At 33.0% G+C, this 15,111-nt stretch overlaps 3 protein-coding genes across 3 annotated transcripts in view; all 3 read left to right on the plus strand.

The window, feature by feature from the left end:
• Nucleotides 1-77: 77 nt before the first annotated feature.
• Nucleotides 78-4,163, plus strand: LOC132752544 (inhibitor of growth protein 1-like). The gene is made up of 4 exons (XM_060742877.1): nt 78-365; nt 750-965; nt 1,266-1,444; nt 1,664-4,163. The coding sequence occupies exons 1-4, from the start codon at nt 224-226 to the stop codon at nt 1,928-1,930; spliced, it is 804 nt and encodes a 267-aa protein (XP_060598860.1). The 5' UTR covers nt 78-223; the 3' UTR covers nt 1,931-4,163.
• Nucleotides 4,164-5,244: 1,081 nt separating this feature from the next.
• Nucleotides 5,245-10,030, plus strand: LOC132752543 (E3 ubiquitin-protein ligase MYCBP2-like). Its single transcript, XM_060742875.1, has 9 exons — nt 5,245-5,404; nt 5,982-6,215; nt 6,390-6,620; nt 7,069-7,162; nt 7,496-7,704; nt 8,270-8,377; nt 8,607-8,816; nt 9,030-9,134; nt 9,386-10,030. Exons 1-9 carry the CDS (start codon nt 5,363-5,365, stop codon nt 9,659-9,661), a joined length of 1,509 nt encoding a protein of 502 aa, XP_060598858.1. The 5' UTR covers nt 5,245-5,362; the 3' UTR covers nt 9,662-10,030.
• Nucleotides 10,031-12,798: 2,768 nt separating this feature from the next.
• Nucleotides 12,799-15,111, plus strand: part of LOC132752546 (uncharacterized) — a 30,828-nt gene continuing 28,515 nt past the window's right edge. The window contains exons 1-4 of the mRNA XM_060742880.1: nt 12,799-12,955; nt 13,839-14,072; nt 14,247-14,477; nt 14,913-15,003. Coding sequence (XP_060598863.1) covers nt 12,887-12,955; nt 13,839-14,072; nt 14,247-14,477; nt 14,913-15,003 — 625 coding nt within the window. The 5' untranslated portion in view covers nt 12,799-12,886. The remainder of the gene's footprint in view (nt 12,956-13,838; nt 14,073-14,246; nt 14,478-14,912; nt 15,004-15,111) is intronic.

Here is a 15,111-nt window from a genome sequence, read left to right on the forward strand (position 1 = left end):
CTTCCTTTTTGGTAGTTTTTGTTATTGAGGCCCCTATGCAGTTCCAATTTGTGTAAACAATATATATGCCGTTTCAATACACAAATTTGAAACGAGGCTTGTATTCAACTTAACGGCGAGGGAAAACAATCCGTGTGTTGATAAATACACACATTTCCGTAACGTTTTGCTACTTACCAAATGGAAAATTTATTTGAAAGGTGATAGAATTACATTGATAAATATGTCTATTTTAAATCAAGCAGCCGTGGAAGCTCTTTGCTCGGCTACATATTTAGAAAATTACCTTGAAACTATGGACAACCTGCCAGACGATTTGCAACGTATAGTGACTCAACTCAGAGAACTTGATATTCAATGCAGAAGTAAGTTTTCATTTTAACATTAGTTTTATTACATATTCAGACCATAGCTGTTTGTCACTCTGAAGATTTTATTTGTAATTTTGAAGGTAACAGAATGTTTTGCATGTTCTTTGATGATTGGTTTTGTTTTATTCAAAAGCGTTTTACATATTTTTTTCTGATCTTTTCTCAGTATATTATCATTTGATACAACTTAAGTGCATCCATTTGAGTGTTGAACATATTTTCATCATATTTACTGCCATTTCCGCCGAGATCGAAAGAAATATTTTGGTCTAAAAATAGAATTAGCGTTGTACACAACAAGTCACGTGGCGTCATTGTCACGTGATTTCTATTTATAGTTTTATATTTTGCTAATTCCTGTTACTTATTTAATTTTAGGTCTCTTACAGGATACTGAACAACATAAAGAAGTTTATTTGAAGGAAGAGAATGGACCTGCAAAGAAAAAGGCATTTATTGCAATACAGAGAACACTTGTGAAGTGTCAGGAAATTGGAGATGAAAAATTACACCTTTTAACATTGATTCATGAATTCATAGAGAATAGGCATAGACAACTTGACCAAGACAGGGAAAATCTGGGAATTTTGTTTGGTAAGCTTCAGTATACACACTGAATAAATATTTATAACTTCAAAAAATAATGTGACATACCTGCAACAGAAAGGATTAATTACCTTTGAAAGTATATGTAATGATATGATATATTTGGTAAATATTATATGATACAATTTACAAAAAATGCAATAGTAATGACTATTTTCTTTACAACAAAGTTCTTTGTCATGAAGTGTAATTAATATGTTTTTCTTGTTGAAATTAATCTTTTTTCAGTCCGACTGTAGTCAAGACTGTTACATTTTAGAATAACTCTTTGATTATTTTGTGTTTAAGATCCTACCTCAACATCATCATCACGTGATCATGAGCGTGAGGAGTTCACACCACAACCTCCTGTGGTTAACAATATCAAGGTCAATAAACAAGAGGAACGAATTGTAGAGCAAAGAATAATTACTACAAGCAAGAGACAAAGACGACAGAAAAATCATGACACACTTATAAAAGAAGAGGTATATAGACTTATTTTTCTAGTTAGTTGTTCATTAAAATTGGAAAAGCTTATTCTTTATGTCATAGTTTGGTTTTGATTAGAAGGAAAAAAGTTTTGTTTGTTAATAGAAGAAAATATATTATGTTAACTTGGTTTAATTAATAGGTTTAAAACAAATAAATGATTCGTTGCGGAGAAATAAATCTTCTGATTATTTTGATTGAACATTACATTTTAGGAAGAGAAAATTCCAAAGAAAAAGAAGAAAAGGAAGACAAAGAAAGATAAAGAACAGTCTCCTATTGATCCCCCTATTGACCCTGATGAGCCTCTTTATTGTTTATGTCAACAAGTATCATATGGTGAAATGATTGGTTGTGACAATGATGCATGTGCAATAGAATGGTTCCATTTTAATTGTGTAGGACTTACCAGTAAGCCAAAAGGAAAGTGGTTTTGTCCAAAATGCCGAGGAGATACATGCAAAGTTATGAGGAAAATGTAGCTAAAACTTAATCTTGTGTTTACAAAGTTTACAAATGATAAGATATATTATCTTAGCATTACATTTAGTAATTAAGGATAGTAAAAAAGAATGGCATTTAATTTTTTATGCATGTTAAGAAAACAAATGAAATTCAGTCCTGTATTACAGCTATATGACAATGAAGGTTTTGAAAGTTTTTAAGTCATTGTGCTATTTATATTTCACCTGTAGCTTTAGAACTATGCATTTATTTTAATATGAATTTTTTCTTCTGTTAAATGACAAATTATTGATATAGAAGACAGGCGCGTAGCTAGCCTATAAAGAATGTGGATTCAAAATAATCTAGGGGGGTCAGGGGGCATGCCCCCCCTGAAAATTTTGAAATAAATGGTGCAATTTGGTGCGTTTTGGGGCCTCCGGAGAGCTTTCTTGACCAACGAAAATCCATTTATTTTAGCATAAAAATGGAGATGAATAGCTTTACTTTCGTTTATTTCAACTAGTCTACATTTCACAGCAAGTCTAACTTGCGGCCTTTGCTGGCCGCAAACTCATTAATGATAATATCAATATCTAAACCCATGTGTCTGTAGGCGTGCAACAGCGCTAGTCCAGACATCCGTTCTGTGAGCATCGTTGATCTCATGTAGTTTTTCAGGCGTCTCATCATTTACATTTCGAAAATACGGCGCGTGCAAACTTCCGACTTTGAAGAGCTGCAAAGGCCGACAGCTTTTCAAAAAAATACTACGGTGTGGTGTACGATTTAGGCTATATGATTTATAAAGTATTCAGTGTGGTAATAATCAGATCTGGCGAACGCGGCTGAATTTCAAACCACATTTTTTTTACTAAAAAATTTTTTTTTGGTCAAAATAATGTGGATTCAGCTGCGTCCTCGCGTATAGGCAGCTACGCGCCTGGAAGATCAAAATACATAAATTAGTGCATTAAATGATTCAAAGGGGATATAACTCTTTTTATTTCACAATTATGTACAAGTGTACACAAACAGTATTGAAACAGTAAATCTATTTTTTTTCACTGAATTTCCTCTGCGACTATGAATTTCATTAAAACATATTATATTTACAATGTTTTAGATATATTTATAACAAATTTTTATTTTTAAATTTGTATTGTAAGCCCTTCAGGCTTGTTTAACATCAAAGAATGTATTGGTTACACAAACACTAGATTCTTATGTGGCTTGAAATAGAAAGTGCTAAATTTATTCTCTCACACAAGCGGCAGTTTACCTATACCAAAGAGGGGTCTGGTTAAATGTAACAGATATGTAAGCATTTGTTGAAAATCATATATTAATCCTGTTGTCAAATCAGGGGAGGGAACTTTAAGTTAAAATTTGTACAACAGGGGCAGTAACTGTAGTCACATATGGGTGGGGGCTTATAATGCTGTCAATTAGTGATTGGCATAATAGAAATGATTTTTGACTACTAAGATGTTATTTAAGGTTTGCCCTTCTGTATTTAAGTATTCAAAATCTGTTTATAGTAACATGTGAATAATACAAGGGTTAAAGGGACTTGACTGAGGTTTTTTGGCATGACAAACTATGGACTAATTTTTCGAGGTTTGTTTTTAGCACGATGTAGGTCTAAACCAACGACTTGTTTGCAAAATTTCTGATCATTCGCTCACTCTGTTATTCCAGAGTATTTATTCTAATTGTGAAAAATGATCAAATATTGAAAAGCATTGCAACGTTTTTCACTCAGATCTCAAATCAAGCTAAAAATAGCACAAAAATATGTTATCATATTTGTGTTTGCATATTTCTTAATTTTCTTTTGCATATCTACCTGTGTTTAATGCCCATATTGATTTCTGGAAGAAATTGAAATTTTATGTCTTTAGGGTTTAGGACCTCAGTGGGGTTCCTTTAAACATTGGGTATTTATTATTGCTTGGTAATAGAAAGTCTTGGATGTTATTGAGTTCTTACAGTATAATTTAAGTGCAGTATTAAAGATGAAATATATATTCCTTCTAGAATAAATACTAAGGTTAATAAAAGGTAAAACTTTATTTGATTGGTGTTGTTTTGTAAGTAATCATGAGGTAAAAAAGAAAATTTAAATGAAATTTGAAATAGTCAGGCATTTTTTTATTATAGTAAAATGAAATGAGCTACAGTTATTCATTGTTACAAATAAGGAAATATGTAACTGTATGAGTTATATATTTAAGTAACTGTTTTAATAAAATTGTACAAGAAAACCTATACTTGTGTTTACATTATGTATTATATTTGATAAACTGCAGTAAATGAGTAATATGAAAACAGTTGATTTATTTATGTAGAACAACTGAACTAGGAATTTCTCTACTCGAAAAATCCATTACTTGTAAACATTTGATAAGGTGGCTGAACGGCAGACACAGGGCAGTGTACAGGCACTTGACATATGCACACCTCCCTGCAAAAAACCCAAACAAAGCAAACATGACTTGTAACAATCTCGGTTATTATTGATAATAACCGCGGACTTAAAGCTGCATTCCTCCAGATGACCCAAAATATTGAAAGAATATCGTACTTGACAAAACTTACTGAGATTTTAAGAAAAGTAAAACGATTTAAGATTTTCATGAAAATCATCACAAATCTGGAGGCGTGCTGCTTTAATATTAATTGTAAGTAGTGTTACCACGTGGTTTATATGTAAACAAAAACAGACAGTGTAATCTTTGATAACGTGTAACAAGTGTATATTTTTTGACATCTGAAGGAAAATGAAGTCTATCTCGGAAAGTTATTATTGAAAATATGGCTGATAACCAAAATCATTTTAAAAATGCCCACTGACGAACAAATCTAAATTAATGTCAACCGGTAGACTTTGTACTTTCGGTTTCTGCAACAATAATAATCACATAAATAGCGGCGGAGAGAGCAAAAAATAGAGGATATTGATTGAGTTTGGGCTCAATACTGAATAAATCCGTTCCTATTTTCGTGTAAATTCAAAGCTAAATTTATTGAACTCGTTGAATAAAACAATAATATCATTTTTTTATCTTTCCGAAATACTGTATCCGTTCTTCTTATCCGAAGTTTGACGGAAAGAACTGGACTTGAAGTGATCCAAGTCACCCCAATTCCAAACCATCCACAAAAGGGATACATTTGTATTAACATTTCGTACATATATATCTACGTTATAAATCGTGCATTATTTGATACAGCCACCTTTACACAGTCGGTAATCGAAAATGACAATACAGTATTATATTTCTTCAATACTAATCTACTCTGAATTGTAATTTTAATACAAATATACATGTATATCATAAAAAACACAACATGAAATCGTAATCTTCCTTTTCACGCGTATCTCAAGACATTGCGCAATTGTACAACAGTATATAAATCTATACTCGAATGAACTATAGTTTCTAGTTTCGTTTTAGCATTCAAACATGGAGGTCAACATTGTAGAAGGGATATTATCCGATTTTCAGGTATTTATTGTTATAATAACTTAAATTAATAAGTATTATCAGAATAAGAGGAGGATAATCAAATAAAAAAACAGCGAGTAACATTGTACATTATAACATCTATGTTTGTTTCGTATAAAATATACATGTACATTTGTATATCATTTTCCGAAATTGGTATTGGCCTACAAAATGTACTGTATAGTACATGCACACCTAGATAAGTTTGTGTGATATAAAACGTTACATATACCGTCGTAAATATACAAATATAATAGAACATACCAAGTTTATTAACACTTAAAAAAAAACAACATTGTTATGTATAAATATTTTGTTTTTGATTAAGTGATTTATGAAACGTGTCTAGATAGGCAAAAACTGCAACTTAAACACGCAATAGCAGCCACATGTCCAATAAATCTCTAAACTACTTTTTAAATTTAGAAGATACAAGCTTTTCTCTTTTATTGATCATTAATTGTAATGCTATACTAGTATAAATGTATATTAACTAGAAATATATGACAACACAATAACAAGTTCCCCTAGCCTTGTTCTAGAATGTATTCCTTCTTTATTTCCTGTTTATTATTAGGCTGATGTGATAGTAAACAGTACCAACCCGGCTCTGATGTTGGATCTTGGAGGGTTGTCACAATCTTTATCCAGGAAGGCCGGTCCTGACTTGCAGAAAGAATGTTCCCAATCATATCCTAACGGAATATCATTTGGTGAAGTTGTGTCAACCAATGGATATGGTCTGCACTGCCAGAAAGTTTATCACGTGTCAGTATGCGCGTGGGATTCTGAGTTTGCTGATGCCCAATGGGTAAATATTTACTTGCCATTTAAATAGATAGCAAAATCATGATAGTAGCACATTATGTAGTACCGTGCATGAAATTGAAACCAATGTTATGATTTGTAATAAGGAAGAAAATTACTTTAAATAAATACAATGATCACATTAAAGATTTAAAATTATTTGCTTTGGTATGCACAGATATTGAATGAAGTGACGACTGGATGTCTTAGAAAGGCACATGAGGACGGAATGACGTCTATAGCATTTCCGACACTGGGTTGTGGATTTCTGAGCCATCCTCCCGATATCGTTGCAAACATCATGAAACAATGTATAGAGCAGTTTGAAGAATCATTCCCAGTTACAACATTAAAACAAGTGTTTGTTGTCGTGTTCACCAAACCCAGAGGCTGGGAACATGTTTTACAGGTAAGTTATCGGTAACGCATTTTACATGTGAATAAAATATAAAGTCAACATAATAATGTCAGCTTAAAAGGCGGCCTTAGTTGGCATCATTTTAAATCAAAATGATGGCCTACAAGCTTAAGAAATATGTTTAGCAATTGAGACAAACAGAAATAAAAAAAAGGGGAAAAAAGCAAACAAAAAACGAAATGCTTACAACTGAAATCAGATTGGGCAAACTTAAGTAAGTAGCCGAGTCAATCAAGCTTAATTGACCAGTAGTGACATTGTACGTGTAACTTATTATCAATTCATTGTACATTGTATATTTACAACAATATATGACTCAGCCGCTTCCTAAAGTTAAGATACACCTAGAAATAAATAAATATCCGAAAATGGGAATCAATACAGGATAAATGCAGATATAAGTTAAAGAAATTATTAGTTAATTAAATAATTCTTTCAGGCATTTCATCTAGTGTTCGAAAATAAAGAGGATAGAGCTGTAACTACAATGGACGCCAGACCTTCATTAAATAAACCTTACAGTCTTACTTCAGGTAATATAATAGTTATTTGCCTGTTAAGTGATTTATTGAAATAAAAAGTATGTTACATGTGTATACATATTAAAATAGAAAATGTATCATTTATTTATTGAATAGTTCTCATGTATAAAATCATGTATAAAATCTTTAAACATTAGTTCCTAACTTAGCCCCCCCCCCCAAAAAAAAAAAAAAAAAAAAAACAACAACAAAAAACAACCCCCCCCCCCGAAAAACAGCAACAAAAAACAACCCCAAAAACAAAAACAAACCGTACATAGTACATACATAAACTTAAAGCTGAAGTATATAATCAGATTCCAACAAATTGTTTTTTGTTCACAGATTTTTCACAAACATGTATTCGTGAAATGAAAAATAACTCATGCGTGAAGGTGCTGTTTTGTGGTCACCAATGTGCAGGTTATCGTGACGAACCCCAGTGTCCACCCTGTATGGACAAGGACTGTATACACAAAGGTCATGGCCAGACAGGGGATGACAATTGTGCCGTCTGCTACACGGACCCACTCAGGGCTGCACCGTGTATCTTAGTAAGCCACATTTCTTCACTAATAGGTTATACAAATGTATATTTAAAGTGACCATAACATGTCCTAACGACATTTTTAATTCGGTTGTGTTTTCCAACTTATTTATTATATTAATAAAACAGCGATGATTGTGGTGTGTCGCTGCTCTAATTAAGTTTCCGCTGCTCTAATTAAGTTGCCCGTTGTTTTCTCGTTTTGGGCATTTACATTTTTACTTGTGGGACCATACACCGCTTTGTTATTGAATGACATGAAAATGTCACATTGATTGACCCATGATCACTTCCATAAGAGCACATCTGTGGATGTTCAAACAACATCCTTTGAGTTACACTGAAGCTGGTGTTAGGGAGACCTAAAACATCGTGCATTTACCACTAATGTCTATGAACAGACTCGCATTTTCACATTTGCCAAGTTGGACGTTCTATAATGTGCCACTGCCTACAATGTTCTCTTGATGTCTTCCAAATAATATTTTGTTAAAGTCGTTTTAAACGACAAATATTATTTCGCAATTATGCATAAATATTTACAATAATATAAAAATTATCCTTTATTTTAGTTAAATTGTGGGCACAAATATCACCTTCACTGTGTAAAGAGAATTCTCGAGAATAAATGGGTAGGACCGAGGATAACTTTCAATTTTATTCTCTGTCCAATGTGTAAGGTATGTAATGTTTATAACATAATGAACTCTTCATAAAGTGGATATTAATACCATTTTCTATGTTAATGTATTCGCGTGTAATTTAAGAGTTAAAGCAAACAAAACATTTAATATTATAGTTATCACATCTAATCTATTATGTATAGATGAAATATAATCTTGCAGATTTTGTTTATAATGTTTTCAGTAAATATATGTATAGGTCAATGTTTTTTTTTCTATGATGCAGCAACCCATGGATCACCCAGAGCTCCAGTCACTTTTAAATCCAATTCACGAACTTAACGAGGAAGTAAAACGAAAAGCCTTGACAAGATTACAGTATGAAGGTCTGGAAAAATCAGACCAGATTACAAACAGTGCTAGCCCGTACTACAATAATCCGGCACAGTTTGCTATGGATAGATACTGCTACTATACTTGTTTTAAATGCAATAGAGTAAGTTAATAATTTAATTCTAATAAGTTTAACAATACCATAAACAATGCACGTCAAATCGGCAATAGCAGAACAACGTATAACAAAACAGTTCATTCAAACTTATATGAAAATAGATAAATAGTTATTGATTACAGTTAAATTTTAGGAAAATTTCCAACTCATTTGAATTGCAAATTTTGATACTAGTTGATGAAACGTTTTTCAATTTAGCCCTTCTTTGGAGGAGCGGCGCAATGTGAAGATGGAGCGGGCGACGTGAATCTAAAACCAGAGGAGTTGATTTGTTCCGCATGTAGTGGAGTACAGGGAGTACAGGTATTCGATTGTTTCACAAACTCTATAACAATTTCAATTTTTGCAAATAATTTATTTTAAGTGGTCATTTAGAAAATTAAATTCATTTATCTTTTCAATACTGTTCATAATTTGACAAAAAGGACTCTTGCTGAGTTAATTTAGAACAAAACGTGATTTATATTATATTTTTCAATCTATTTCGGGCTTATTTGACTTGTTCATCTATTATATTTTATGCTTATTGTACAGCAGAATTATATATCTTTCAGAACTGTAATATCCATGGTACAGACTTTATAGAGTATAAATGCCGGTATTGCTGCACGGTTGCCGTGTTCTACTGTTTTGGTAACACTCATTTTTGTAACGAATGTCACAATGACAACATCAGAGTGGCAGGGATGGGTGACAACTTGCCAAAATGTCCTGCTGGTCCATGCGGTAAACAACTCACAGAGGACTGTCCACTGGGGATTGAACACGCACCAAATGGGACAGAGTTTTGTTTAGGTTGTGGCCTCTGCTCGAACCTGCAGTCTTTCTAAACTTGTGTTTTTATTTGTGTGCTGCAATCCTCCAATGCTCTACAAGATTACACTACTTTACACTACCTTATCTATATCATCAGAAGAAGAACCCATTAATATTCAATGATATATTTATTCAAGCTACTCTTGCCAACCACTGCATCGAATTACTAAAGTATTCCTGAGAATTTTATTATATTACTAGTGTGCTTAGGGTAAGCTTTGAAGCATTTCGTAGCTAACAAAGCAATATGATAACTGTGTAATGTGTATATACTTTAACACATATCATTATTAACGCATACAAAATGTTTCTTTGACAAAAGATTGTTTAAAGAGTGTTATAATATTTTTGAAAGGTCAGTATTAAAATATATAAGCTTTGTATTTTATAGTTATTTTTGAGGTCCAAAGAGCCAAATTAAAATTTTGTAAAGTGTTTGTCCTGCCAAAGTTTGGAAAATTTTTTACAACTGGGTTTGAATGCCTCCCCCCCCCCTGAGTAAAACAATTTAAAAAGTTTCTAAAATGGTTGAAAGCTACTGCTTATATTTATATAGTCCTTTTATAACTGTTTAAACAGTCTGCTAAGATATTTAAGATATGCAAAGACTTGTACATTTTGTATTTGAACTCCACAAAATCATGATTTAATGGTATATGTTAGCAGTTCTTCAGATTTGTGAAAAAAATTGAGCTAGCACGGTTTTTGAGAATTTCAGAAGCATCCTGAGGGCCAAAAGGCTGTCGTGGTCGGTCCTCGCACTCCCACAAGACTTTAATGTTCGGTGCCCACACTCCGATAAGACTGTCCAACCTCAATACGACTGTCATGATCGGTACCCTAGCCCCTATACGACCGTCTTAATTGGTGTCGGTACAAAAGTACAGAAGTTGCAATCGATGTTTTTCGCAATACACGTCTGTCGTAATTGATGCCATTACCCAGAATCGACTGTAATGATAAGTGCCTCAGCCCCGAAATGACATGCATGGTCGGTTTCCTAAACAACAGTCTTTATTGGTGCACATACCCCGATACCACATACATTATGGACGGACGTACCTAAATACGACAGTTAAGATCGGCGCTCGAATCCAAATACGACTGTCATGATTATAGTGCCCGTATCCCGATACGACAGTCATGATCAGTTCCGAAACCCCAAAACGTTTGTCATGATTGGTGCATAAGTCACTAAATACGTGCACAAATACGACAGCCATGTTGGTGTCCATCCTCCTATACGAATGTTGGTATCCATCCTCCTATACGATAGTCATCGGCTGGTTTCTGCACCCAAATACGACAGTCATGATTGGTGTCCGTATCTTGATATGCCAGGCACGATCGGTACCTTTTTACTGTAGAACTATCATGATTGGTGGCCGTGCATTTACACGACAGTCATATTTATGCCCGTCCTTGGTGTTCGAGCCCTGATACGACAGTCATGATTTGTGTCCGTGTACCAATACGAATGTGAAGATTGGTGCTCGAGTCCGTACTAATACGGCAGTACATACCTGAATTCGACACACATGTTTGATGCACGAGTCCCGAAACGACTGTAATTATTGGTAACCGTGAATAAACATTACTGAAGATTGGTAACGATACGACCGTTATGATTTGTACCTGTGGCTTAATTCAGCAGTCATAACTTGTGTTAATACCCAAGAGACGACAGTCATGTCATGATTGTTGCCCGAATTCTGATACGACAGATATGATCGATGCCCAAGTCCGACTGTACGATTTGTACCTGAGCTACGATACGACGATCGTGATTGAATATAACTGTCATGAATAGTGTCAACAGTAACGATTTGTACTCGTGCATATGATTGGTGATACTAAATCCCCGAAACGAAAGTCATGATTGGTTCCCCTATACGTCAAGTGTGATTGATCTTGAAATTCAATTATTAAAAAAAAAAAGAGATATTCTTCTGTTTAGGTTGTTTAGTCTCTGCTCAAACCTGCATTCCTTCTGAATTCTCATCTCGTATTAAAGCTTTGTTGAACACGGATGTTAACAATCATTGTCCATTGCTCCATAAAGGATGATAATATTGTGATGCACGTCTTGGATACGATTAACGATAATGATTACATACCAAAGGCTAGATAAGTCCGCTATATCAGAAATTAAGTGTGTTGACTAAATGGTTATGCCAGCTTTTCATGAATAAGGTGAAACGTTTTTAGAAGTTGTATAATTCTTATACAGGGTATTAAATGAGTGTAGGGTGAATATTTACTATTTTGATAGAGTTGAATAATATAATAATATTATTAGAGGCACTGGCAATCATATTATTTTATTCAGCGAGTTCAATTAACTTAGTAATGAAGCTATACGTTTGATCCAGTTCCTTGTCCAGTCTGATAGGCTAGTTTCAATTCAAGCTGGAAAAATATATCCCATACATTTTGTATGAAAATAAGTATCTTACATTGAATGATGTGAAAAGCTTTAAAGGTAAAGTTATTCAAATAAACAAACTATAATTTGCAAGGTATTTTTAAAATCCTTTGGTATTTCTTTCAAGTTATATTCATTTATGCCCAATTCTTTTTATAGTTTTATAATGACTATTACGCGGAAAATGTGCGGTTTAACAGTTTTAAATGTCCTAGTATCACATCTCCATATTTTGTTCTGAAAAACCAAAGCCGACGACAACAAAGGAATATTATATATACATTAATATGCAACAAAACAACAAAGCAACAATTTCTTGGAGAACCACAACCACAATAGTATGCAACCCAATAAGACAACATGAGTAAAGATTTACTTGAGTTTCATTCATACGCATATCCGAGTCTGAAACATTTTCAGTTTTGCCATTTTGGACGTTATTTTGGAATCCCGTTATTCTCTATTTTGACATCTGAAACAATTCCCTACAAAAATTAACTTACTTATCGTGATATTTCATCCAAGAATTCATGCTCACACCCGCAAGATAGACTGAAAAGGAGCAAATACTTTTTAGATATTTGCATTTACCTACAATTAAGTATCGATTCATCTATGTTCTATGTAATGTTTTGAAGTCGGCACAATCGATAGCACAATATTATAATATGCTAACTGATATTTTGCTTTAAGATTGTAACAGATATATTTGATACGATTTACCCAATTACAGTACAGTTTAAAATCAACATCGTTATTTTGTGTATTGCACTGTATTGCGCAATTCAGTCACAGTGTAAATCCTATCTTCTTCATGTTGATAAAGTATAGTTTCACAATCATGGAGGTCAACATTGTAGAAGGGATATTATCAGATTTTCAGGTATTTATATTTTCAGCTATACATTCTAATTATAAATTATTAACCAACATAAACAGTTTATTTTACGCAGCTGTCTTACATATGAAAGAAACTTAATTGTATGTGTTACGGTTTACATGTGTATAAATAGAAGCCTCAAGTTTAAACATCATGTAAATTAAAAATAAATCTACAAAAACCCACAAAACAAATCGAAAATAGAACAGAATTTATAATATACCAGAAAATAGGTAAATTAGACGATTCAGCATTTTCTATTGATAGATTTGTAAATAGTAAAATATGTCATGTCATCAATTTACAATTTTCCAAAATCAATATTACATTACGATAAGTTTGTGTCCTACTCGTATCAAATGACCAGGATAGCGACGTAAATATACTTGTATCTCAGGCACATTGTTAAAGGGACTCCACTGAGGTTTTTTGAAATGACGGGACTGGAAATAATATTTTGAGATTAATACTCCATTTGATGTAGATCTATACCAATAAATTATGTGCAAAATTTCAGATCATTAGCTCGCTCAGTTTTTTCAGAATAAATTTTTAGCCTTATAAACCTCAGCGGAGTTCCTTTAAACTGCTAAACATGAACAGTACCCAGGCCTCTATAGGCCTAACGACTACCAATACTGCAGTTGAATAAATGACGTAATACCTTTTATAAAACACATCAAGACAAATCTCTTTAATCTTTTAATACATTTTAAAAAAGAAGAAAAAAGAATGAAAATAAAAGGAAGAGAAATACCTTAATTTCTTTATTGCAATCACTCAAATATGATGGTAGTATCGAACGTGTGATATATGACGACTGTAATGAACACATTTTATGTCGTCAAAAAACTAAATTCCTTCTTTATTGCCTGTTTATTGTTAGGCTGATGTGATAGTTAACAGTACCAACCCGGCTCTTATGTTGGATCTTGGAGGGTTGTCACAGTCTTTATCCAGGAAGGCCGGTCCTGACTTGCAGAAAGAATGTTCCCAATCATATCCTAACGGAATATCATTTGGTGAAGTTGTGTCAACCAATGGATATGGTCTGCACTGCCAGAGAGTTTACCACGTGTCAGTATGCGCGTGGGATTCTGAGTTTGCTGATGCCCAATCGGTAAATATTTACATGTCATTCAAATAGATAGCAAAATCATGATAATAGCACATTATGTAGTACCGTGCATGAAATTGAAACCAATGTTATGACTTGTAATAAGGAAGTAAATTACTTTAAATAAATACAATAATCACATTAAAGATTTAAAATTGTTTGATTTGGTATTCACAGATATTAAATGAAGTGACGACTGGATGTCTTAGAAAGGCACATGAGGACAGAATGACGTCTATAGCATTTCCGACACTGGGTTGTGGATTTCTGAGCCATCCTCCCGATATCGTGGCAAACATCATGAAACGATGTATTGCACAATTTGAAGAAACATTTCCAGATACAACATTAAAACAAGTGTTTTTTGTCGTGTTCACCAAAGCAAGAGACTGGGAACATGTTACAAAAGTAAGTTATCGGAAACGCTGTTAACTCGTAAATATAATTCGAAATCATATAGATAGTATTTAACTGGGATCACTTTAAACAAAAACCAAAATTATAAAAATAGAATTATGTGAAACAAATGGGATACCCGATAAACGAGAATTAGATTGTGCAATATCAAGTAAGTACATTAAACAAGATATTATTTTACGTATATATGTCTCCCCTTTAACACGGAAGTCTTTCAAGTTTTCAATTTTAATTTGGCGGTAGTGACATTTTATATTTGCTTTTATTAATTCACTTTATTTTTATTTATAACAATAAATGACTCAGCCTCTTTCAAGGAAAGTTAATGTACTACTATAGATAGATTTTTTTGAAAATGGAGATAAACTATCTATTCAAATGCAGTTATTCGTTAAATAAAATATTAGTTAACACTAATTATTACAGGCATTTCATCTCGTGTTCGTAAATAAGGATAGAGCTGTAACTACAATGAACGCCAAACCTCCATTGAACAAACCTTACAGTATTCCTTCAGGTTATAGATTAATTATTTACCATTCAATAAAAAGTCTTTTAAATATATACAAAATATATCGGAAATATGAGAACAATACAACATTAATTGTGTATTATTTTGAGACAT

The sequence above is a fragment of the Ruditapes philippinarum genome, unplaced genomic scaffold (assembly GCF_026571515.1).
Source record: "Ruditapes philippinarum isolate M1 unplaced genomic scaffold, ASM2657151v2 ctg2461_1_1_1_1, whole genome shotgun sequence".
Classification (NCBI taxonomy): Eukaryota; Metazoa; Mollusca; class Bivalvia; order Venerida; family Veneridae; genus Ruditapes; species Ruditapes philippinarum.